Source organism: Coturnix japonica, chromosome 1 (genome assembly GCF_054131305.1).
Source record: "Coturnix japonica strain WE chromosome 1, WE-NBRP24, whole genome shotgun sequence".
NCBI lineage: Eukaryota > Metazoa > Chordata > Aves > Galliformes > Phasianidae > Coturnix > Coturnix japonica.
This window is the reverse complement of record NC_140663.1, coordinates 65,963,279-65,984,817: the sequence shown is the minus strand read 5'-3', so window position 1 is coordinate 65,984,817 and position 21,539 is coordinate 65,963,279. Positions and strand designations below refer to the sequence as shown.

Here is a 21,539-nt window from a genome sequence, read left to right as displayed (position 1 = left end):
TTCCTTCCTAACAACCTTCTCAAGTACCACTGTTTGATCTCTGCAAACATTCAGTAACCATCCACGAATGTCAATGGGTGCATTTCCTTCTGCATGGAGGAACTGTTCTACACTTTGCTTCATACACAATCCAATGTCAGATGTCATAATGCTAGATTGCTCTTCTGCTGCCATCCATTCCTCATGGCAACAAAATTTAATGGAATATTGGTGGGAAGGTTCAATCTCCACTGCTATCTCCCCACCATCTGCCTTTGATGTACTAGGCCAACATAATAAAATATGAGGCATTACTTTGGGAGCAGCCCTTATATTTTAATTGCTCTTAGGAACGTGTTTGATTGTTTTTAGATAGCTTTAATTGTGATACACCACCTGCAGATCTGTGTGACTGTCCTGCTGAACAGAAAACCTTCAGCACTTCTACAACAGCACTGCAAGCCAATTTGCATAGACCTTGACCTGTGGAAGCTCAAGGCCATGGTTGCACGCCTTCTGGCTGATGAAAGCGTTCAGGTGAGCTCTAAGGTGAGCGAGAGGTTTCAGGCTAACACTTTGCTTCCCAGACGGCTGTTTAACAGTATTTCCTCCACGAGCTCCAAGAGTAGTTGCAGCTGCCGGTTACATTACTGTCATCTAGTGGCCCTCATGAAATTTGCACCCTCAAGTTTTGCAGTTCAAGTTAGGTACCTATTGGAGTTCCACACGTTACTTACATTATATATTTAATCTTTCACTCCAGTGCTGCTAGCTATCAAGAAGAATCACATTCAAATTTTAAAGATTTCTACTGCAAATTTCTGTTTTGTAAGACCAAGTCTTAATAACTAAACTTGGGAAAACATGTAATACTGACAGGGCACTCCAGTAAGATGAATACTTTACCATGTGTAAGAAGCAAATCTAAAGAAACTTAAGTAAAAATCTTTTTAGTGAGGAGGAAGCTGGAAGAATGGGGGGAAACTACTTCTGTTTGGATATGCTGGATAACAGGTACTGAATTCATTGCTTATCCTTCAGTAAGTTTTGTCCCATTCACAATTCTGTTCGGGCGCTGAAAAACCTAATAATGAGAAAGGTCAATCTTTTGCTCTTCAGGGACTTTGTTTGCAGCTAGAAAAACTAGAGATCTTGCTCTAAGAAGCATTACCAAATACTCTGAGCAACTCTAGTTCCCAGATACAGCCAGTCTGATGACCTTTCTCCTTCACTGGCCTGTCCTAATTCTTCAGTAGTTTCTACATGTTACATTTTTAAATAGCTAAAATTGCATCCCAGTTTATTTTTAGGGAAAAATTGTTATTAATGAGCTATCAGCACATCATTTCCGCAAGAGGGCAGACATTTAAGGAGACATTTTCCCTTTTTTTTTCTTCTTATTTACTGTACTGCACATTAGCTTGATTCTGTAAGCAAGTTGCAGCAGAACACAGAGAAGCTCCCCTCTGCCCTGCATATTACAAACACAGCTCTTAGTGAGAAGTTTCTCAGCTTTTACTTATTTTAACATCTTAATAGCTGTTGGTTTAACGTATCTGCTACCATATAGTTTCTCTAAAAACTACTCTACATTTATGGCTGCAAGCACCTGTAAATATACAAACTATCAGCAATAGTCAGATGCACAAGCAAGGCTATACTCTCTCCTAACCTGTTTCTTTTCTATGCATCTTCTATCTTACTATCTAGATTGTCATTGACAAAAGGTGTACTTTACAACTCTCAGAATCTAGATCCTAATGTTTTCTGTTAAAAAAAAAACCACAAAAGAACAAAAACAAAACCAACAACTTGTTGAGACATATCAGAGATTCTAGTTGTCTTTACACCACTTTTGCATTTATTGATGTAACTGGTAATTTATGGTACAAGACACAAATGAACTGAAGTTAGTGAGAAAATTATAAACCTATATTAATTCAACAGTGGAGCTCCCATAGCCTTTAGCAGGAATAGAATTTAACTCTGTCTGCACTGGTTGCATTTGATTTGTAGAGCTTTTTGCTTCTTTAGAGCAGTGTAAAATGAAGAGTGATAACATAATTCCATAGATTTAAAAATATAGCAATAGCAACAGAAGTGTTTGAAAAAACTTCTGAAACAAGCATGAAGGGTATCTTTGAAACATGAAGCTAAATACTGTGCTTAGAAAAACATTACATTTGCAATCCCCTTAGAAAGATTTCCTAAAGTATTTAACAATCTCATTCATATGCTGAGATTGGAAACACTGAGGAATTGCTTTTATTCTTTTTTTTCCCCTGAAATCTCAATACTAAAACTTTCTTCCCTCTGCCTCCATAATTTTCTTAAACACAAAGGTAAGTCTAGCATACAGCTGTTTTAGATCATGATTTTGCTATGCCACCCCTCCTTAAAGTCTTCAGGCTGTCCTTCTGTATCATACAGGATCATCATGTAAGAAATTGTTTACTGATGGTAAGAAGACTATGATACAAACGGGCCATGTAACAGAACTTAACCCTATCATGTGTGGCTTCTCGGCATTCAGCCAGCTTTCTCTAAAGAAAGCAAATAGGCTTTTGTCCAATTAATCTGAGTTTTAAATTCTGCATGCTATATCCAACAGCTCATTTTCAGCACAGATTTATTTAAGCTACAACAGAGAATCTCTCTTCTGCTGAATCTAGATTTAGTAAAGCTTCTTAAAACACAAAACTGCAGAGCACATCACCGAAGCTTCAGTAGACCACTGAACACTGCAGAGGGAAAAGAATTAACTCTACAAGACCTGAAATAAGATCAGTGGGCATCACTTGAGCTTTACACTGCAAATAGAAGTTGAAAGATCAACTCTTACATATTCCAGTGCTTTGACTCTTAGTTATGTCTATGAAATGCTGCAGGTTGGTAATGTTAAAATGGTGATCAGAGGAAAATGAGGAATAACTATGCTTTAAAATCTCTATCTTTGGTGCTGGTAACTGGTGAAACGAAAGGCTGAGAGTCACTCTCCAAGGAAGTTTTAGAAGACCTTGCCTGAATCCATTGCTCCAGTTTTGCATGATAATTTTATTAGAAAGGTCTGTCTCTCCTGACTCATACCTCATTACTTAGATCATATTTCCCATACCATCAATTATTTTTTTCTTCTATTTGCTCATACATTTTTTTTAGTCCTATTTTTTTTTCCTCCATTTTTGGAACACATTTTATTCATCTAAGTATTTTTTGTTCTCCTTGTTCAATGGATCTTTTTTTTTTTCTTCCTTTTCTTTCTCTTCAGTTGACTACTTTTGTCTATAGTATTATTCAGTTTATGATGCTGCTACTTTTTTTTCCATGCCAAAATACCTTCATTTTTCAGTGCCTCTTTGCTCTACCCAAGCACACTCAAAAGCCATAAACACAGCAGAAAAGAGGTGGTGCCTTCTTACAGTGTTGTGGAGCAAGAGATACTGATTTCAAGCCACAAATGTTACGTGTGCATTTGCATGAGACATGAAACTGGGAGAGAGTTAAGTACCCTGTCTCCTCATCACACACTAAGCAAGGAGTCTGGAAGCACAGAGGGTCATTTCTCCCCATCGCCTTCACCAGCTTCACCATAAAACCCCTTTCAATCACCATTTGCTCAAAACTTATAAGAAGAAAAACTACGTAATGTTACAGTTGACTTTTAAATAAAACAAATAATTGGAGATTTAAATAAAATTTAAATTGGCTGCAAAAATGCACACTCACATGCACTTACAAAGACTTTTCCACCAGTTCATTTTAATTTCCAAAAAATATTTTAATCTAGAAACTTACCACTTTTAGGACTTCGTTCTCCTTAAATCTCACTGGATCTTTTCACAGAAGAAACACATCAGAATTTACCCATTAATGATACACGACATTCTGGAGGAAAACTTCTGTGACTGAAGAATTTGACAGTTCTCATTTTATATGCCTCGTTACATGATCTATCTAGATAAAAATCTGTAGAATCACATTGTCTTTTGCACTCTGAATCAATAAAAACAAGACACGCAAATTTAGGTCAAGGTGAGTTTATTGTCTATACAGCATACCTAATTCCGCCAGAACACTTTTCTTAAAACCATCTTGAAACTAGTCAAAACAACAGATTATTAATAAAAAGGACAACACTGAACAGAGAAGACCTTTTAAAAGGTAATCAAGACTATACTGTATCAGAGTCTTATCCATCCAAAATAATCTCATATACTTTCTAAATACTTTTGTTTACACTGATCATGTCTACTACCACACTTTCTAGCATTCCCTGACCATATAAACATCCATAACTCTTTAAGAACATATTGTGAGAGAATAGCTGACTTGATATTGCATCACACTCGTTAAAGCAAAAAAAAAAAAAAAAGAAAAAAAAAAGAAAAAAAAGAGTTTGAGAACAGGAACTGTGCAACTGAGAGTGATTTCTGAGGTACATGAGAAAATACTAATGAACATAGTGGAAAAAATCCAGTGGCCATATGGTTCACTGAGTACTTAAGAGACATCCACATAAATCACTGAAAATCTAATACACTATTTTCCTTTTTCATACAAATAAAATGTTTATGAGGTGCTCCTACTCGACATTCATTGGAGGGAGAAGATCAAAATACCAATAACAAATAACTGAGACAAATGCTTTACTCAGTTATGTCAATCATCTGGCACATCAGCAGTAGTTTGTTTTTTATTAATTAACCCACAGGAAACTTTCATGGTATCTGCAATTCAGGGAAAAAATCTTACATCTCATTTGCAATAATATTTTTTTAACATCATCTAAAAGGGGCACTATGGAGTATTTTTGTTATGAATGCTACTGTGAGACTATTCATGTTCTTTACAAGAATGTCATATACTTTTAAAGAACGCCACTGCAGTGGATGATGCTCCCAGCACTCACAGAGGTTGCATAAGCCCGCTCTGCAGTGGACAAGTCTGTTACACAATGATGCTGCCACTTCCAAACCAGCTCTTTTGCCTACTACTTGCCCCTGCAGCTGCAGTGAGGTGTGAGAGCCACAACACTTACGTATTTCTAGTGAAATCTATGAAACTGTGAATGTACAGCCCATGCATGGGGTGACACAGCAGAGAGAAGCCTCAGTGGGGAGCCACATGGTGGACAAGGACACTGCAGAACAGAGGGCCAGCCCTTCATCCCCTGCTCCCAAGTAAACCTGTCAGGGCAAAATAGTGAGCATCTCAGTCCACTGACTTGGTTGTGTTTCCAGAGGGCCTAGCAGCCAACATCCTGATGGCCATTTAAAGATGGCAGAAAACTTCCTGTAATTCTCAAGAGCAAGGCAGTTCTCACAGCTACTTCTCCTCTCTATACTCAGCCATGCTGCCTGGCAGAACTGAGAGGAGCAGAGCCCACGCTTATGCCCATGCTTTCTATATGAAGCCATACTAATGCCAAGCACAGGCAACGTTTTGCCCACAGTCTTCATGCTTCTCCATTAACATTAGCATAAAAACTTGCGCATGCAAAAGCCTCCAGAAAGTTATCTGATCTCTCAGGGAATATTACCTCATGAGTGTGCTGCATGTGGTTCTGGAGTCTTGCTAATCACAATGCTTCCAAAAATTAACTATTCTTCATTTAAGAGTGATGCAGTTGCTGAATTTTATGTGCTTTCAGTGTGAAAAGCCACTGTCAGAACAAAGCCATCCAGTTACCATTTTCCAGCAACACAGCTGCTTGAAACCTGCTCGGGCAAGCTGTGAGGTGTTATGCTCCTTTGTATAGCTGCTGTGGCCCTGAAGCCACCTGGGGGAAGAGCAATTGAGCCCTCAAGTCTCACAAGGATCAGTGATTGTTGGCACTTTACCAGACGGATACTTCTGCACACAGAGCAGCAGTTTTGAGCACTATGGCTCAGGACTCAGAGAAGGTAGGGAAAGAGCTGACACCTGACCGCTGAGGCACAGTAGGCAGCTGGGCCAGGTTGTTCACATGGGCTGTGAGGCAGAGCTGGTCATTCTGAACAGCAAGACTCTGAGAGCGGCCATCCTGGCTGCTGTCCTGCTGCCCACCTAATAGCTTGTGGGAGCCACGCAGTACCTGTGCTTGTGTGGGCACCTCGAGGGGAGGTGTAGTCACCATATACATCATCCACGTGTCCAGGATTAGGGTCTGGAGGCATGAGAGCTGCTCCTGGATATGCCCTTGGACCAATGCATTTTTTCCACTATGAAAAACCATAAGGGAGCCAAGGCCCCTGCTTGCTGCAATTTTTTCCCCAACGCAGCCAGTGCAACTGTGTTCCGCTGACCAAAGCACAAGCCCTAAGCAGACACCTGCACCGATAGCTCTGCTGAGGCTTTCAGCAGGGAATAAGTAACTGTCATGTTGTGAGGTATTGTGAAAATGGGAACCATTTTTATCTTGTCCAGTAAACCTGAGGTAAGTATACCATCTTTGCAGGATGTGATCAGGAAGGAAAAAAAAAAAAAAAAAGAAAAGAAAGAAAAAAAGAAAATAAAAATAAAAGTAAATAATGAACACACTATTAGGAAAAAAAAAAACAAAACAACCCAACCTGTACAGGGCATTTCCAGTAAATCAAAGAATTCATCATATCTCCACTTAACCATCTACTTCAGGATTTGAAATTTAAGCAGTAAAATAATATATTATAAAAACGTTTATAAAATAGCAGCACACTCAGTGAAACAATACAGCTAAGTACTGTTAATGTGAATAAGAATGAAACAAATCATAGCTTCTTAGCAGCGCACAAAAAAAAAAAAAAAAAAAAAAAAAGAACAAAACAAAACCCAAACAAAATAACCAAAACTTTACTCCATCTTCTACCCTCATCTAGCCAAACGCAGCTGAGTCCATTCCATATAATATTCTTTAAAGTAGCATGTTCTTTCTGGACTTTGTCTGAAAATTGCAACCATTAACATTGCAACCAACAACTTCATTCTGTATATTTGCAAACTGTTAATACAATTGTGCAAAAAAAAAAAAAAAACCAAAAAAAAAAACCACCAAAAACCAAATTGCTCCAACTCCTTTGCCAACTAAATGCCTCTTCTTTACAGATGGAGCAGTAAAATAAATTCAAGTACACTGAATACACCTTTGTAATTAAAATCCAAGTCTCAAACCTCACCGTTTGCCACTTCTGTCTTTTGCACCAGCAAATTTTCTTTCATTGTCCATGGATAACATACAGGTGGTATTCAGATCCTTCTGTGACACTGAACAATACAAATTAATGAGGCCTTTTTCCGGAATGTCATGACGGGAATGTCACCTGAAGCAGGTGCTGGTATTTCCAGAAATACCACAACTAAAAAAGTAAAGTACACCAGATACTGGAGAATATTGACTATAAAAAGCTATATGCTTTTGCTTTTGTGTCTTTTTTTTTCTTTTCCTTTTTTCTTTTTTTTTTTCTTTTTTTTTTTTTTTTCTTCCTTGGCAAAATTGTCATAAACCATTTCATTTAATCCCTTAGGAACAATTTTCAAAGTGCTTTTTGAATGAAATGATTTACAATAATGTTCACTGTGGATCAACAGAGTTATTGAAATGCTCAAAAAGCATGACGGGGAAAGTGGAGGAAGCTGGGTAGATAGGTCTCACACCAAATCTCATCTTCCTTAACACAGTGAGTATACATTAAAGAGGAACATGAACACAGCATCATTTAATTATCTTTACACGAAGTTGAAGAGCTGCCAAAAGTTAACACGGATATGAAACATTATCTCTGTAAAGGAACATAATGCTTTTTCACAGATGATCCACTGCATCTTGCAATCCAAAGTTCAGAGGTGGTCTGATTAGCCGACTGGTCAAAATTAATTGTTGCATTTCCCCCATTTATTGGCTTGGCCCACAGTTGGGTAAAAGGGACTGCCCTTATGCCAAAGATGCTGCTGTGTTTAGAATGAACCACTTCTGAAGGAGAAGTAGAAAAAGTCATAGGGGAGAGGGGAATTTAAAGCAAAATAAAACAAAAAAAAACCACCTTCTCTTCTAGCTGGCAAAATAAAGCATCTTCTTTCTTAAGTAGCAGCTACCACAGACAGCAAGAGTAAACAAAACTAACATACAAAGATCCAACAAACACTTCTGACTATTAACAGAGGTGACAGATCAGCAAATCTCTTCTGCATTGAAAATGGTTCCGTTGCTTCAGGGACCTTTTCCCACATTGCCCTAGCCCCTCTTCTACTGCTTTGCAATCTAGTCAAGCCGTAAAATCACACACACTATTCCTTTCTTAAATTTAAAAAGGGGGTGTGTGCAGTAGGTTGTAATACACAGACAAGTACACTCTCTTCCCACAAATGCAGGCTTACATTTACCTAGCTACTCTGTATGCTTTTATAAGCACTTAATATCACTGATACATAATCAAATAATAATTACCAAATACACTGCGGGATTCCCTTCTGTAGAACATCATGGGCACCAAATGTTTTTTTCATTATTCAGTTTTTTTCACCTAAAAGAGCTTTAAATATGCTCTACGTGGGAGTAGATGAAAAAAATAAATCTAAAAATACTAACAAAAATAAAAGGGGTAGGAGAACAAGCCTGACTTTTTGTGCTGATGTCCTCACAGGTTGATATCTCTCACATCTGTTGGAGTGCTGGCCTGGTCCAGTTCCTCAATGGTCTTAGAAGGATTGCTTTGTTGTTGTTGCTGCCGGACTTGCCTAAGATTGCTTACTAGCACCGACTCAATCTGTTCTTGACAAGCTTTAAGGCAGTCCTAGGACATAAAAAGCAAATTGATATGTTAGTTATACTTTTTCCATACTGAACTTATGAAGTTTAAAGAGCAGGAAACACGTATCTGCTGTGACACAACATAACCTTAAATTCTCAGTGATTAGCACTGTTTACAAACTCCCTTGGATTAAATCATGGTCATCCAACCTTTTGGTTTCCATAGACTACACTGAACGCCAAGGAATTATCTTGGGCTGTATATAAAGTACATAATATAGTTATATATATGTAACAAAACATCTTGTATTATTTTCATGTTTTTTATAAAACATAACGAAGAAAGCAATAATAACATAAAGCTAGTGCGATATTTAACCTTGTTTTTGTGAAACTAATGCACTGTTGTATGGTTCAAGAGAAGCAGTCGCAGTTCTCAAGGTGCTCATCAGAGATTTTTGATGAAATTTTACTCTTCCTTTTCTTCACCTTTCAGAACAGTTGTTCACAAATGTATGTACTGCTATAAAAACCAATGACAAGAGTCATGTATAATTGTGAAGTAAGGGGTATTTTACTCTAGTAAGATAGAATCATAGAATCGCAGAATGATAAAATGGCCTGGATTGAAAAGGACCTAAAAGAGCATCTAGTTTCAACCCCTCTGCTGTAGGCAGGTTTGCTAACCACTAGTACAGGCTGTTCAGAGAGACATCCAGCCTGGCCTTGAATGCCCCCAGGGATGAGGCATCCACAAAACTAATTTAAAATATATCACAAAATATTTTGTACTTTTCGTGAGCTTAAGATATTGAAAATTACAACATTTGTCAGCACCACACTGTTGTGGTTTAATTCAGCAGACAACTAAGCACCACAGAGCTGTTCATTCACTCCTCCCTGAAGTGGGATGAAGGAAAGAATTGGAAACAAAACAGAATTTGCGGGCTGAGATGGAAAGTATTTAATAAAACAGCAATAAAACCACAATGATATTCATCTCTCTATATATCCACAAAGCAACTATTTGCCATCTAACTACCGGCAACCACCTAAGTATACAACTATTTGCTGATCAACAGCCCGATTCTTAACAGTGTCTCACAAGCCCCTGACCAACACCCAATCAATTTCCATGCAGCAGTTGCCCTCAGCCAACTCCCCACAGCTTTACAGTCTTCTGCATGCTATCACATGTTATGCACTAAACCCTTTCCCATTTCAAGCCAGCCATCCTGGTTTCACTCCATCCCCCGCCACACCACCATGGTGGCAGCTCTTCCACCAGCAATCCCAGCCAGGCCCAGCCATAGGTGTTTTCCAGTCACTCAGGAACAACCAGAACATCGACGTTCTCTTAACACTGCCTCAGCTAAATCCAGCATATACACAAGTATTTTGGATATTTCTTCTGCAATTAATGTGTTACCTTATTATTTTGCAAAGTAACACAAAGCCAAGTTTAATGATTAAATAATAAAACTTACACGTCTGCTTAATAATGAAAAACCAATGTCTTCACAGGTATGTGTGCACGCGTTGGTAAGCTGAAATACTGTTACTGGTAATCACAGCATTTTACTTGTCAACTGGCGCAAACACATGTAATGTGTAATATGCACAGGTTTCAATTCAACTGAGTACACTGTGGTGGGTGCAAGAGGCAGAGTTTGCGTTGCATTGCACCATTCCCTCCACAGCAATATCATCTCCTGCACAGCACAGCCTGCGGTAAAGCCATGTGCAACTGACTCAAGAAAAATATCTCTAACATAAAGTAATAACCTTAGAAGTTTATGGTTTTGTGGAGTTGCACCACTAGCAGTCCAGGCCCACAAGCTGAACACACCTAGGCTGTACAACACTAACTCTACATTTATTAATTTTTCCAGATCTTAATATTTTACCTGTTCTCGCTCATTTGTGTTGTCTTGAGCAAGAACTCAGTGCTCCTTGATGCTCTTGTAAAAAAAATGAAGAGTGGGGTATATTTGCACTCCCCTATGCAAAGTTAAGTGATTTGAGCAGGTTTTCACTAAAACAATACTGTGTTTTTCTCTTGACACTACCAACTTGTACTATACCAGTGCAACACAGACAGAAACACATGAGTTTTTCACCAACTCAATTCACCACATAAAACTGAAGGATTTGAGGTTCCCAAAAACATGAGGTGCCCTATCACTGTATGAGTCATGTATTTGGCACCTCAAGACAAAGGCAAAAGAAAGGTGTATTTACTTGTGTAAAAGCAATAAAGAAAGGTCCAGAACAAAAGAAGTATCAAAATTTGAACAGTACAGCTTCCAAAATGCACACTGCAACATGCGCGGCACAGACCATCAATTCATGCCATTACTGCTTTTTCCTTTAAAAAGTCTTCACTGAATAAGCAAGAAAGAACCATCTCTGAGTTAAGGCTCCAAACAAGAATATTGTACTCTGAACAATGCACTCAAACTTTAATCCCGCTGCTCTGTAGCTGGATGCTGTGGAGGGAAATAATATACTATCCACAACAAGGGAACTAACTATACAGCCCCAAATATTCCAGCAGCACCATCCTCTGAGCACATTCCAGAGAAGAAAAGAGATTTCAGCAGCACAGGAAGAAGAGGTACAAGGTACACTCCCCACACTTTTACCTGTAGAATTGGGCTATTTTAACAGCACTAGGAATCTCTGAGACCACTATATTACAAATTCTACAACATAACTTAGCAGAAAGAGCAACACAAATCTGGAAGCCTTATACATTACAACTCCTGCAACCGTCATGTGATATGAACAAACAAATAGGAAGGATTCATCACGCTTAAAATCAGACAGTGACAAAAACCAATATGGTTAAAGTATTACCACATGTTCCACATTCTTGATAGTATGTTGGATGGTCAAACAGTGTGGTTACTGAAAAAAAAAGGAATGTGAGAAAAGGCTGATGAACTCTTAGTTATAGAAGAAACAGAAAAATAAAACTCAAGCCACAGCTATATGAACACAGTCCCACAGTACCAGTGTAACGTGCTGGGACTGAGACACTGTCAATATTGCACTGTGTAGAGAGGTAGGTAGTGATGCTATAGGGCAGCCATACAGTGTCCTTCTAAAATATATTAAAAGATATCAATAAGATGAACTCACTGAAGCACTGGCATGTGTCAGAGCTCGTTCAGGACTGGGTTTCTCCAAGGACCTCCAAGCAGAACAGTTTGAGCTAGAATGAGTTTAACAAGAGTATTCTATCCAGAGCCCTTGCAGTTTTGGGCACTGACCTAATGCAGGCACATCACACAAGCACTACGTCAGCCCAGAAACAGAATACAGAACGCAAATGCAATTCTGGAGAGCAAAACTCTGACCAGCAACATCTGCTTTCTCCATACAATATCAAGTTATTCAGGTGAGTTTGAAATACTAATGTATGCGATTTGTCATCCTGGTCAGACTTGCAAAAACACACCAAATGCAAAATATCTGTTCCACCGATGGCATCTACACTCATGATGCATGCAATTAGCTTTCGTGTGTCACAAACGTCCATTTTTCTTGGCAAATGGTTAGCAGTCAACAACTGCCCGCTGTAATATCACGTCCTCTCTTTTTTGTGAAACTGCCCTATAATAACCTTCTTTACTTGAAGATTTATCTGTCAAAGAGCAAATGCGAAAAATGGCTTTTCAAATAAGTCCATGAAAATTGAGTCGCTGGGATGCTGACTGTACTGAAGACAAAAATATTCAGCGATGTGGATCACGCCAGCTAAAGCCACCAATGTTCAACTAGAAACAGATGTTTTGAATCTGAGCATCTGGGATACCTGCATGTAATCAGAACCCACAAGTTTGTTCCCTTGGGAAAAATAATCATAGTCAGTAACATCATGGTGAAACAAAGCATGATGAGTCTAAAAAGCTCTGCTACCAAACTACATGCATGTGGACAGATCAAGCCTTCCCTGTGCTCACATCTGTCTTGAAAGCAGGCAACTGTATCCACCCCAGTAAAGCTCTACAATGAGCAATACTCCTACTAGCAGCTTCTCTAAGTTTCAGTCACTGGAGCTAAACTCTTCCGTGCTTCACTCTCTGCTTCAAGCTGACATTTTTACTGAAGGGGAGAAATCACAAAAGAGATGTTGTTTCTAACATGAAGAATAAGGAAAGCAGCTAATTTTACTAAAATTAGCCAGTTTTTAACCAAATTTTTCAATCATAGTGTTTTTAGCTCCACTACTTCCCTAGCTCAGAATAGCTTATGCAAGGCTTGGTGCTCACCTCTTGCAGCACAAAACCTATGAAGCAGTTTCTCATGAGCAGACCTACAGCAGGTGTTGCCTTCTCAGCCTGTAAGAACATCAAATCCAAACTGCAGAAAAGCAAAGCTTCCCCAAGTGGATGAGAGCCCAGATCCTGGACAGCAGAAGGAGTATGGAAACACAGTTACAAAAACCTTGCTACTCTAACACAGGTGTTAACAAGTTTGGTGAACTTCATTCACAGATGGAAAAGATCTATGCTCTAGAGGAAGGCAAAAGTTCTAACTCTCCTAAACTGAACAGAACAATTTGCAGATAAACCACAGGGATGCAATGAATTCCCTACAGGCACCTGTATTTCCACCCTGTAGAATCCAGATTATAGTAAAAATCTACCATATCACTGACAAAGGATCAGAATACAAATGTAGCATGACGCCAAAGCTAGGAAGCTGGGACAAAGAGAGTTTAAGATCATCTGGTGAGCAATGAACACTGAACTCAGGCATTTGGCTGTGAGCTCATCTCACAGAGCACATCAGTTGCTCTTGCTTGGGCCTGTCCTCATCTAAGCACTGGAAGGACTCCTGCATCAGATGTGTTCTATAGATTACACTCTTCCTATTTGTCTCTGGGTTGCGCCCTGATTTATGTCACAGCCGCTCCTCATCCCAGCGCTCAGATACGATGCTCTTGGAAGATTAGAGGTACTGCACAGGTACAGTAACTGCATTGCCACAGCCAATGCATAACCACTGTCACTGTCACCCACTGGATAACTGAGGAGCTGAGAATCATAGAGCACCCAAAACACCAAATTAATTCAGAGATGTGAGGATTCTTAGTATACTAAGGAAATGACAATTCATTAACAAAGGAGTACCCAGTAACATTCAAAACGCTGATCTCAATGTGCTTGCCCTTCACTACACTGGCAATTGCCTGGTCATTGCTTCCCTGCTCTGGAGCCAGGACATCAGCTTGTCCCAGTGCCAGCCCTGGGCTGCATGCCCACATGAGTTTCCGCTGCACATTGCCTCTGCTCCTCACCAATGCCAGCTGCCCTTCCCAGCATTCCACGTTGCAAAACTCCGCACATGGCAACCATGTCAGCAGGAGGTTAATAAAAAAGCATAGTTACCAAACACACACTTTATGAATTTGCTTAATTAGATAAAAATGGAATTTGATTGAGGAAGGGATGCCTAACATCCAACATTCCAGAGCTTGCCCAGCGGGCAGGGGTTTGGGCTGCCTGTCTCTGCTTGTACATCTGTGTATGGCTCTCACAAAAGGCAGAGAACCACAGTCTGCTGGATGACCCCTGGAGAGAAGGGAAGCTTTAAGGGAAGTTTGCTCAGAGCAAGCAGGAAGTCTCAGAAGGGTGAGGGCAAGATGAATGTCTTTTAAAGATGCAATAAAACATCAGCACAGTGAATTTTGTGATGAGATACTAAACAGACAAGCAAGATTTTAGCACGCCTCACTTCCTCTCATTTTAACAGAAGGCAAGGAGAAAGATTTGCCAGCAGCTACAAGAAAGTGAAGAGAGAAGGAAGCGTAACAAGTTTTGTTAAGGTAAGAGCATGTACTTTTATTGAATCGGGTACATGTTTTTCATAGCTGGGTCTCGCTCTTGCCTATTGGGAGCTCAGTGATTTCCTAGCATTGGAATTTTTTTTTTTAATGATGGGAACTGGACAAATTCCTTGGCCTTTTTTCCAAGTACTTTATTGCCAAAAGCTATTGGAAAGTCAGATCAAGTAAATTCCCTGCTGTTTGGGTGGGTTTCAAGTCCATTGTAAGCATTTACCTGTTTGAGACGGCAAATAGGGGTACAGAGCAGCAGCTACACTGACAAAAGCAGGAGACTGTGTGGCTGAAACAGCCACTTGCTCAAAGAAAATGCTTTTGTGCAGCTCCACTTGATAGCAGGGTCACTCTGTGACACTGGTTTGGGAGTTACCTTTCTCCAAAAGCAGAGATTCAGTGATAGATATGGCACAACTCAATCCTAGTTGATGCTGAGGGAACCTCATTGTGAGTCATAGGGAGTCACAACCTACAGGCTGCCAGTTCTGGCTACAAGAAGTCTCCTGGAGCAGATCTCAAACCTGTCTACATTTAAGTCAATGGCCAAACTGAGCAGAATGAGATCTGTAAAAAGAAGAAAGAGCAGAGCCACCCATTTGTAGGTTCCTACAGCAGACTATACTCCTAATGTTCTTTTTGTGTAAGAATCCATTCTTGTAAAGCAGCAATGTAAAATTTCAAAGTAATATGCCCTTCAGAATTTTGTTTTGATATTTTTTTGCAAGTATCTGAACTGACTGCGAACTTAACGAGGCAACTTCCCTACAGCCAGTCTTGGGGAAGAAAGGGTGGTGACACATGGAACATAAAGCCTGAGTGCTTAGAGCCAATTCTCTGTTTCTAAGTATTCTTACACATTATCATTTATACCAAAATTATAAAAACTTGTAAAAAGTCTTTATTTAGTGCTTGATTTAATTTACGAAGAGGCTGAAGTCTCTTCGTACCTATACACAAAAATGGATCATTTTGTACATAAAACCAATAAAGCTGTCCAGACTGGAATTGCCACAGTTTACATGGATTTTACCTTATACAGATATCCACAAGCCACCGATGCATTTATTATCATGTGTTAGCTCTGATTTACACCCACATTTTGAATGTGAAAACAGTGTATTACTTAAAGCAAAAAGAACTAAGGCAACATTACAAGCATTGTGCATTGTGTGAAGTTTCCAAAAAACAGTCGCTACGCATGCTTAAAACTCAGCTTTTAACATGAGTTAAACATTCGTTGTAGTTCCACCTGTAAAGCATCCATTCAGGAGCTGAAATTGGCTAAGCAGCTTTAAAGACAAGCGGTGACGCTTCATTTTACAGGCTGTCGAGTCCTACAATCAAAATCTACTAAGAAAAAAAAAGAATAAAACAGAAACCCCAACACCTGATTCTCAAGCGAACCTCAGGCACACAGCAAAATGAGGTGTAACACACCAGTAGGTTTAGACCAGACTCTTCAGCTCTGATGACAACAATACAATCAAGCTGTCCACCCGAGACTGCACAATCATGAATCCTACCTCTGTGCAACCACTCTATCAACCTACTACGCTGATTTTATGATGATCACACAGAAGCCCATAATGCCAGTTCTGCCAAGGTACTCCGACTGCATGATGGCTTTTCACTGACCACGCTATCTGCAGGACAGTAGATGAAACCTAGCAAAAAACATACCATATAAGCAGCGTGTTTAGTTAGTATCTCACCTGGTACAAAACTTGTCAGTGGTTTTTTCTAGTAAAATGGAATTTGGCAAAGTTCGGATCTAGTCAATATGAGATATGATAAAAATGCTAGAATTCTTACAAGACAAATCCTAAAACCATCTTTGCTGTGTTTTTGAACCACAGCCACTATCTGCAACTAACCTCAAGAATTATGAAATATACCAGCTGGATGGTAATGTCACATGCAATTGGAAAAATAATGTATTTATTCTATCTAATCAGCCCAATGACCATAATGTGATTACAGGAAGTGGTCTATTTTACTACTACTGTTTGTCTCACTGCAACCATCAATGAAGGTGAAGTGATACAATCCAAACAAAGAAGGAAAAAGCTACCAGGGCAAACAAATCCAGCCTTCCCACGAGACAGTGGTTATTATTAACCCTAGAAGTTTCATCTGTGGATCTGCTGGTCATATACATGTTTTTACTAGTAGACGTTCATTTTGCAAGCTCTGGACGGTACTGACAGGAGAAAATTAAAACTTAAAACATTATATAAAAAAATTATATATATATAAAATTATATATATATATATGAAGTGCACTATTTTCAGCAGATGTTCTTTGAAAGAGCAGTAAAACATACTGAAGTAAGGTCTTCAGATTTTACAGTAAAGGGAATAGGGCATTCCTTCAGAATATCATGTGGTTGCTTTTGTTTTTCAGCTTGTCATATGGATCAACTTCCTCATTCTTCTTTATGGTCCAGTAGATTTAACGATGAAAATTTCAGGTACTTTCCACTCCATAGTTTTATTTTTACTTTAGCATATGCAGAACTGAAAAGCCGATTCATTTCACTGTTTCTTCTTTTTTTCTTTTGATTATGTTTTGGGAGAGTGCTTCATTCCTGGGTGGTTTTACTAGAACAACTGAAAAGGAGCTGAAGGAATATAAATGTTTTTCTGCGTCCTGTGATGAGCAACCTCATAGATAGAATGATAGATAGAAATGTGGATAGCGAAAATGATTGGTAAGAGCAATCACCATAAAATGGCAGACTCGAGTTATTTTTATCAACAATAATTGAGAATTTCTATTTCCACATGTGACAAACTTTAAAGAAAGCAAACGTACTAGGAAAGATCACTCAGAATATCATATACAACTCATTTTCTTGAGCTTTTCAACATACTAATACATGACCTACACTGCTCCCTACCTTCCAGTTTGAAACTAATGTTTGTAATGCCACAATGAAAATGGTTGCAATTAGCAAGCCATCACGTGAGGAATCCCACTCAACTCAATCCAACCAACAGACTCTTGCTTTGCATTGGTAGTCACTAAATTTTCAGACCTAACTGCTCCAAACTCTAGAATTGTCTCATCACAACCCACACAACCCATTCACATATTCTCCCTAGCTTTATTGAAATAAACAGATGCAAAGCCAAAGATGGAAAATCTTGCAAGACCATGGCCAATATGACTAACAAAAAGACAGGAGCAGGGGGCAAGAGGGCTCGATAGGTACAAAAAGCCACAATAGCACCCAGTTCTGCTCGGCATCAAGCCACCTGTGTCAGAAACCATCAGAGCTTTTCTCAGATTTGCTTCTCACTGTCTCCAGCAGGCAGGAAGGTTTGCCTTGCAGAAGTAAGCTCTTGTGATGAACTTGGATCTGGTCTTCTCCACAGTGACTTTGTATGTCATGATTTTCCAATTCCCCTTTTGCATCACAGTTTCAACTTTACCCTGGCAAGCCTCCCAATGTTTTAATTATTTTTATCAATAATTATATTTAGAAAAACACTTGGTGACTAAAAAAAACACTCTAGCCAGTATTTCTTTATGCTCCTACATTTCCTAACAACATTTAGAAGCGTGGATCTAAAACCCCAGATACTTTGCCATGTGCTGAAATTCCCAAAGCTGAGAACCCTGCAAAATTCTTCTGGCTTCACTGCATTAAAACATAGTTGGCTTTCCACATATAGATTAACAACCTTCTCAAATAACTGTTAACATTCCTGATGTCTGCTTTAAATATCTCTTCCTTAAAATTAATTGTACAAAGGAAACTGGAAAAGGACTTCCTTTTTTTAGGTGCAAGACTTGATAGGATAAATGGAGAAGCTCGAGATACTTTAAATGACAATACTGTTCAACTGTTGTGTAATGATCGCTTGGATTACTTGAAAACAGCAGTGAGACATGCACTGAAGAGCTGGAATTTACAGTAATTCCAGCACAGAACATGTCATCTATACTCCCAGATATAGAAGAGGGCTGGATTCCTCTGCTTCATTGTTGACATAAACAAGGATTCCTCCTCCAACCCAGGCTTTCATTTGCAAAACACCGATCATCAGCACACCACTATACTTCCAAGCAGTTGAAAAGCAGCTGTGGGAATATTATGCCCGTTTACTGAATGTATTGTATCCCACTGTTCTCACGTTTACTGGATACAGTTTAAAACCAAAAATATTTACCTTGTTAAATTTTTGCTACTGTGACAAATAACATCAATTACAGATAAGCTTGACTGCCTTCCATCTGCAAAGTACAAAAAAGAAATTAATTTACAGTTCCAAAGAACATCTCATACAGATTAGGTAAGACGAGTAGCATGAAGCATGGGAAAGTTGGCACATTTTTCTTGGAGATTTTTCAGTCTTTTCAGCACTTGGAGCAGTAGACTTTGTAGATTTGGTTCCACTGTTTGCTTTAACAGTCAGTTTGTTGGCTTCCTGTTGCTCATGTGGGTATTTCTCAGAGCGACAGGGAAGAACCGGAAAAAGTGACAATAAAGCCAAAACACTATCAGGGTGATCCAGGGGGCAGATGCCATGCTTTAAATTATGCTCCCTGCTTAATGTGGCTTGAGATTTCAAGTTGCTGATTTCTCTCCAACAAGTATAAGAATAATCTGAAACTGCTAGACAAAAGCTGTTACCTTGCCGTACTAAATGCTGTGATTACTTATCAAGATATTAGGTTTTCTGAAATAGCCTATCTGTCTGCCTTACACCAAGCCGCTGCACGGCAGGAGGCCTGGAGGGGATCTCTGCTGGCTGCTATCAGCATCCCTTGTCAGCTCAAGCAGGTCGCACATCTGCAGCAGCATGGGTCAGGGCAAGGCTCCAACCAGATGACTGCAGTCTATCACCAGCCCCTGAGCTTTGACAGCTATGTTTGTGATGTGGAGCTCATTACTTGGGGGCCTCACTTCCTCTGTGCGCTGGCCGGCTCTCACAGCACTGCACTCTCCTCTGCATTTATGAATGGATTTGACGGAACTCGGCTATTAGCCTACAGTGTAACTGCATCACCCCATTGTTACTACACACGCACAGCACTCACTGGGGAACAAAAAGCTGAATGAACTAGAGCAGCTGCCAACTCAGGCAAAGACAACTTAGGAAACTATCTCATTCTTCCTTTCTTTGGAGGCTATTTCGTCTGTTGTTTCCTTGCATACAAAATGTGGTCTGCAACAAATAAAGCTGGATAAGATACAAGTCCTGATACTGGGTTCCAAAACCACAGGCCCTAAACACTACAAACAGGAGAATAAATGGTGTATGTGCTTTAGGGACAATGCTCAAATGCTGTCTGTTCAAGGACAGTTTTCCATGATTTTATACTGCAGCTCAACAGGAAACGAATTCTTGAATGTGGTGGTACTAAATACCATTTTTGTACAGCAATTTGCAAAGATCTTTATGAAGGGACTTTTCAGACCGTGGGGAAAAAAAAACCCAGCACTAACATATGTAGTGCATCTAAACGCAGATATTTTAAATGCCATTTATTATGGACCCAGTTTTCAAAACAGCCCGAATCCACATTTTCAGCAGTTCGCAGACAGTTGTTTTTGACACAACATTAAGAAAACTTCAGTTTCTTTTTTCATTCTACCACAGGCCCTCAAACACGTCTTGGATTTACAAATACTCTCAGAACATACCAGTCCCATGTGGGAATAGACTTTTTAAAAGAGATTTGTGCCTGCATATAAGACCACACGTGGTCTACTTGAAAATCCTCTCCCTGTTCCTGATGCAGGGCAGACAAACTTCTGTCATTTGACCACAGTCCTGAAAGCTGTGCACTACAGAATATGCTCCTTATGCAGACATAAACCTCATCATTACACAGAATGAACCAGGCCAGCTCTTCAGGATGCAACCAGTCAGTTTATGTCACAAGCAACTACTAACTGGTTTAATCTGAGACTTAACCTTGCCAGTTTTCATTAATGATTTAAGTTTGAGAGTGTTTTAGTATGTGAACATCATTTCCCTCTTTCAGTGCTCTTAAAAGAGAAAAACAGTTGGAAAGGACCTCTGGATATCATTTAGTTCAGCCTTTTGCTCAGAGTAGAGTTCTCTTTAAAATATAGCTACACGCCTAATTTACATACATTTTACCATCTAGAATTCTACTCCAAGGTGCTTTGTAACAGAGAAGACCTTTATTTATCCAGCACCGCAATAGTTTCTTAAACTCCTCAAGAGTCCTCTATACTTCTCCTCCATTAGAAGATCTGGGGAACAAGAGAACATACAGTTCTCCAGACTCAAGGGAAAGGCAAGCAATAACTGGGTCAAATATGTTTGACAGGCACATGATTAATAAGAATGATCCCAGGCACAAAGAAAGGCAATTTCCAGACACACAGCTAGCAAGCTGACATGCTAAACTGATGGCAGCTCTTCTAGGAGGTGAAGAGAGAGTCTCAACCAAGGCAGATCTGTGACAAAGCAGAACACTGAACTCAAGTTCTTAAGATGCTGGACTTACAACCCTACCCATTCCATTATCCCTCCTCACATCCCGTAAATCTGCACCACAGGAATACTTGCATCCCCTTCTGAAGCATCTGGCTCCACTGGGGACAGGATACTGTGTACACTGGAGTCCTTGTCTGGGATACTAAGAAAATTCCTTGTTTATTTTTCCACTGCAGTGACCCACCAAATGATGCACAGGGGGAGTCCATGCACTTTCTGTGAGAAGTTTGTTAACTATTTGCCTACCAGCCTCTTGATTCCTCTTCTATAAATTGCAAAGGAAACGTTCCCACTCTGGCAGCAAAACAGCTCAGACTGTACAATCCCTACCTTGCAAAAACTGCATAAAGCTGAGCTAGACTAGCTCTTATCAGCTCTTTGGGAGTTATCAGAAAAGGCCACTCAAATACACCAAGTAGAGCATATTCTCAGAACCCATAAGGCTGCTGAGTGCCCTGAAGTTTCTCCAAGAGTTGCTCTCTATTATTTGGGTAGATGGAAGGAGTAAAGAAACCAAGATTTGCA

At 39.5% G+C, this 21,539-nt stretch overlaps 1 protein-coding gene across 11 annotated transcripts in view; it reads right to left on the bottom strand.

Annotated features, from left to right (window-relative positions):
- Positions 1 to 4,000: 4,000 nt before the first annotated feature.
- Positions 4,001 to 21,539, bottom strand: part of CCND2 (cyclin D2) — a 36,561-nt gene continuing 19,022 nt past the window's right edge. For 2 of the 11 annotated variants that reach the window (XR_014936594.1, XM_085522338.1), the window contains 2 exons: positions 8,522 to 8,726; positions 7,634 to 7,906 (listed from right to left, as the gene is read on the bottom strand). Coding sequence is in view for 8 of the 11 variants with exons in the window: in XM_085522338.1 (XP_085378464.1) it covers positions 8,571 to 8,726 (156 nt within the window). In the remaining 3 variants the exon portion in view is untranslated. Of the gene's footprint in view, positions 8,727 to 11,542; positions 11,594 to 15,921; positions 16,199 to 18,710; positions 18,775 to 21,539 lie in introns of those variants that run through there. The other 9 variants (XR_014936585.1, XM_015871355.3, XM_015871336.3 and 6 more) reach the window with 9 other exon arrangements.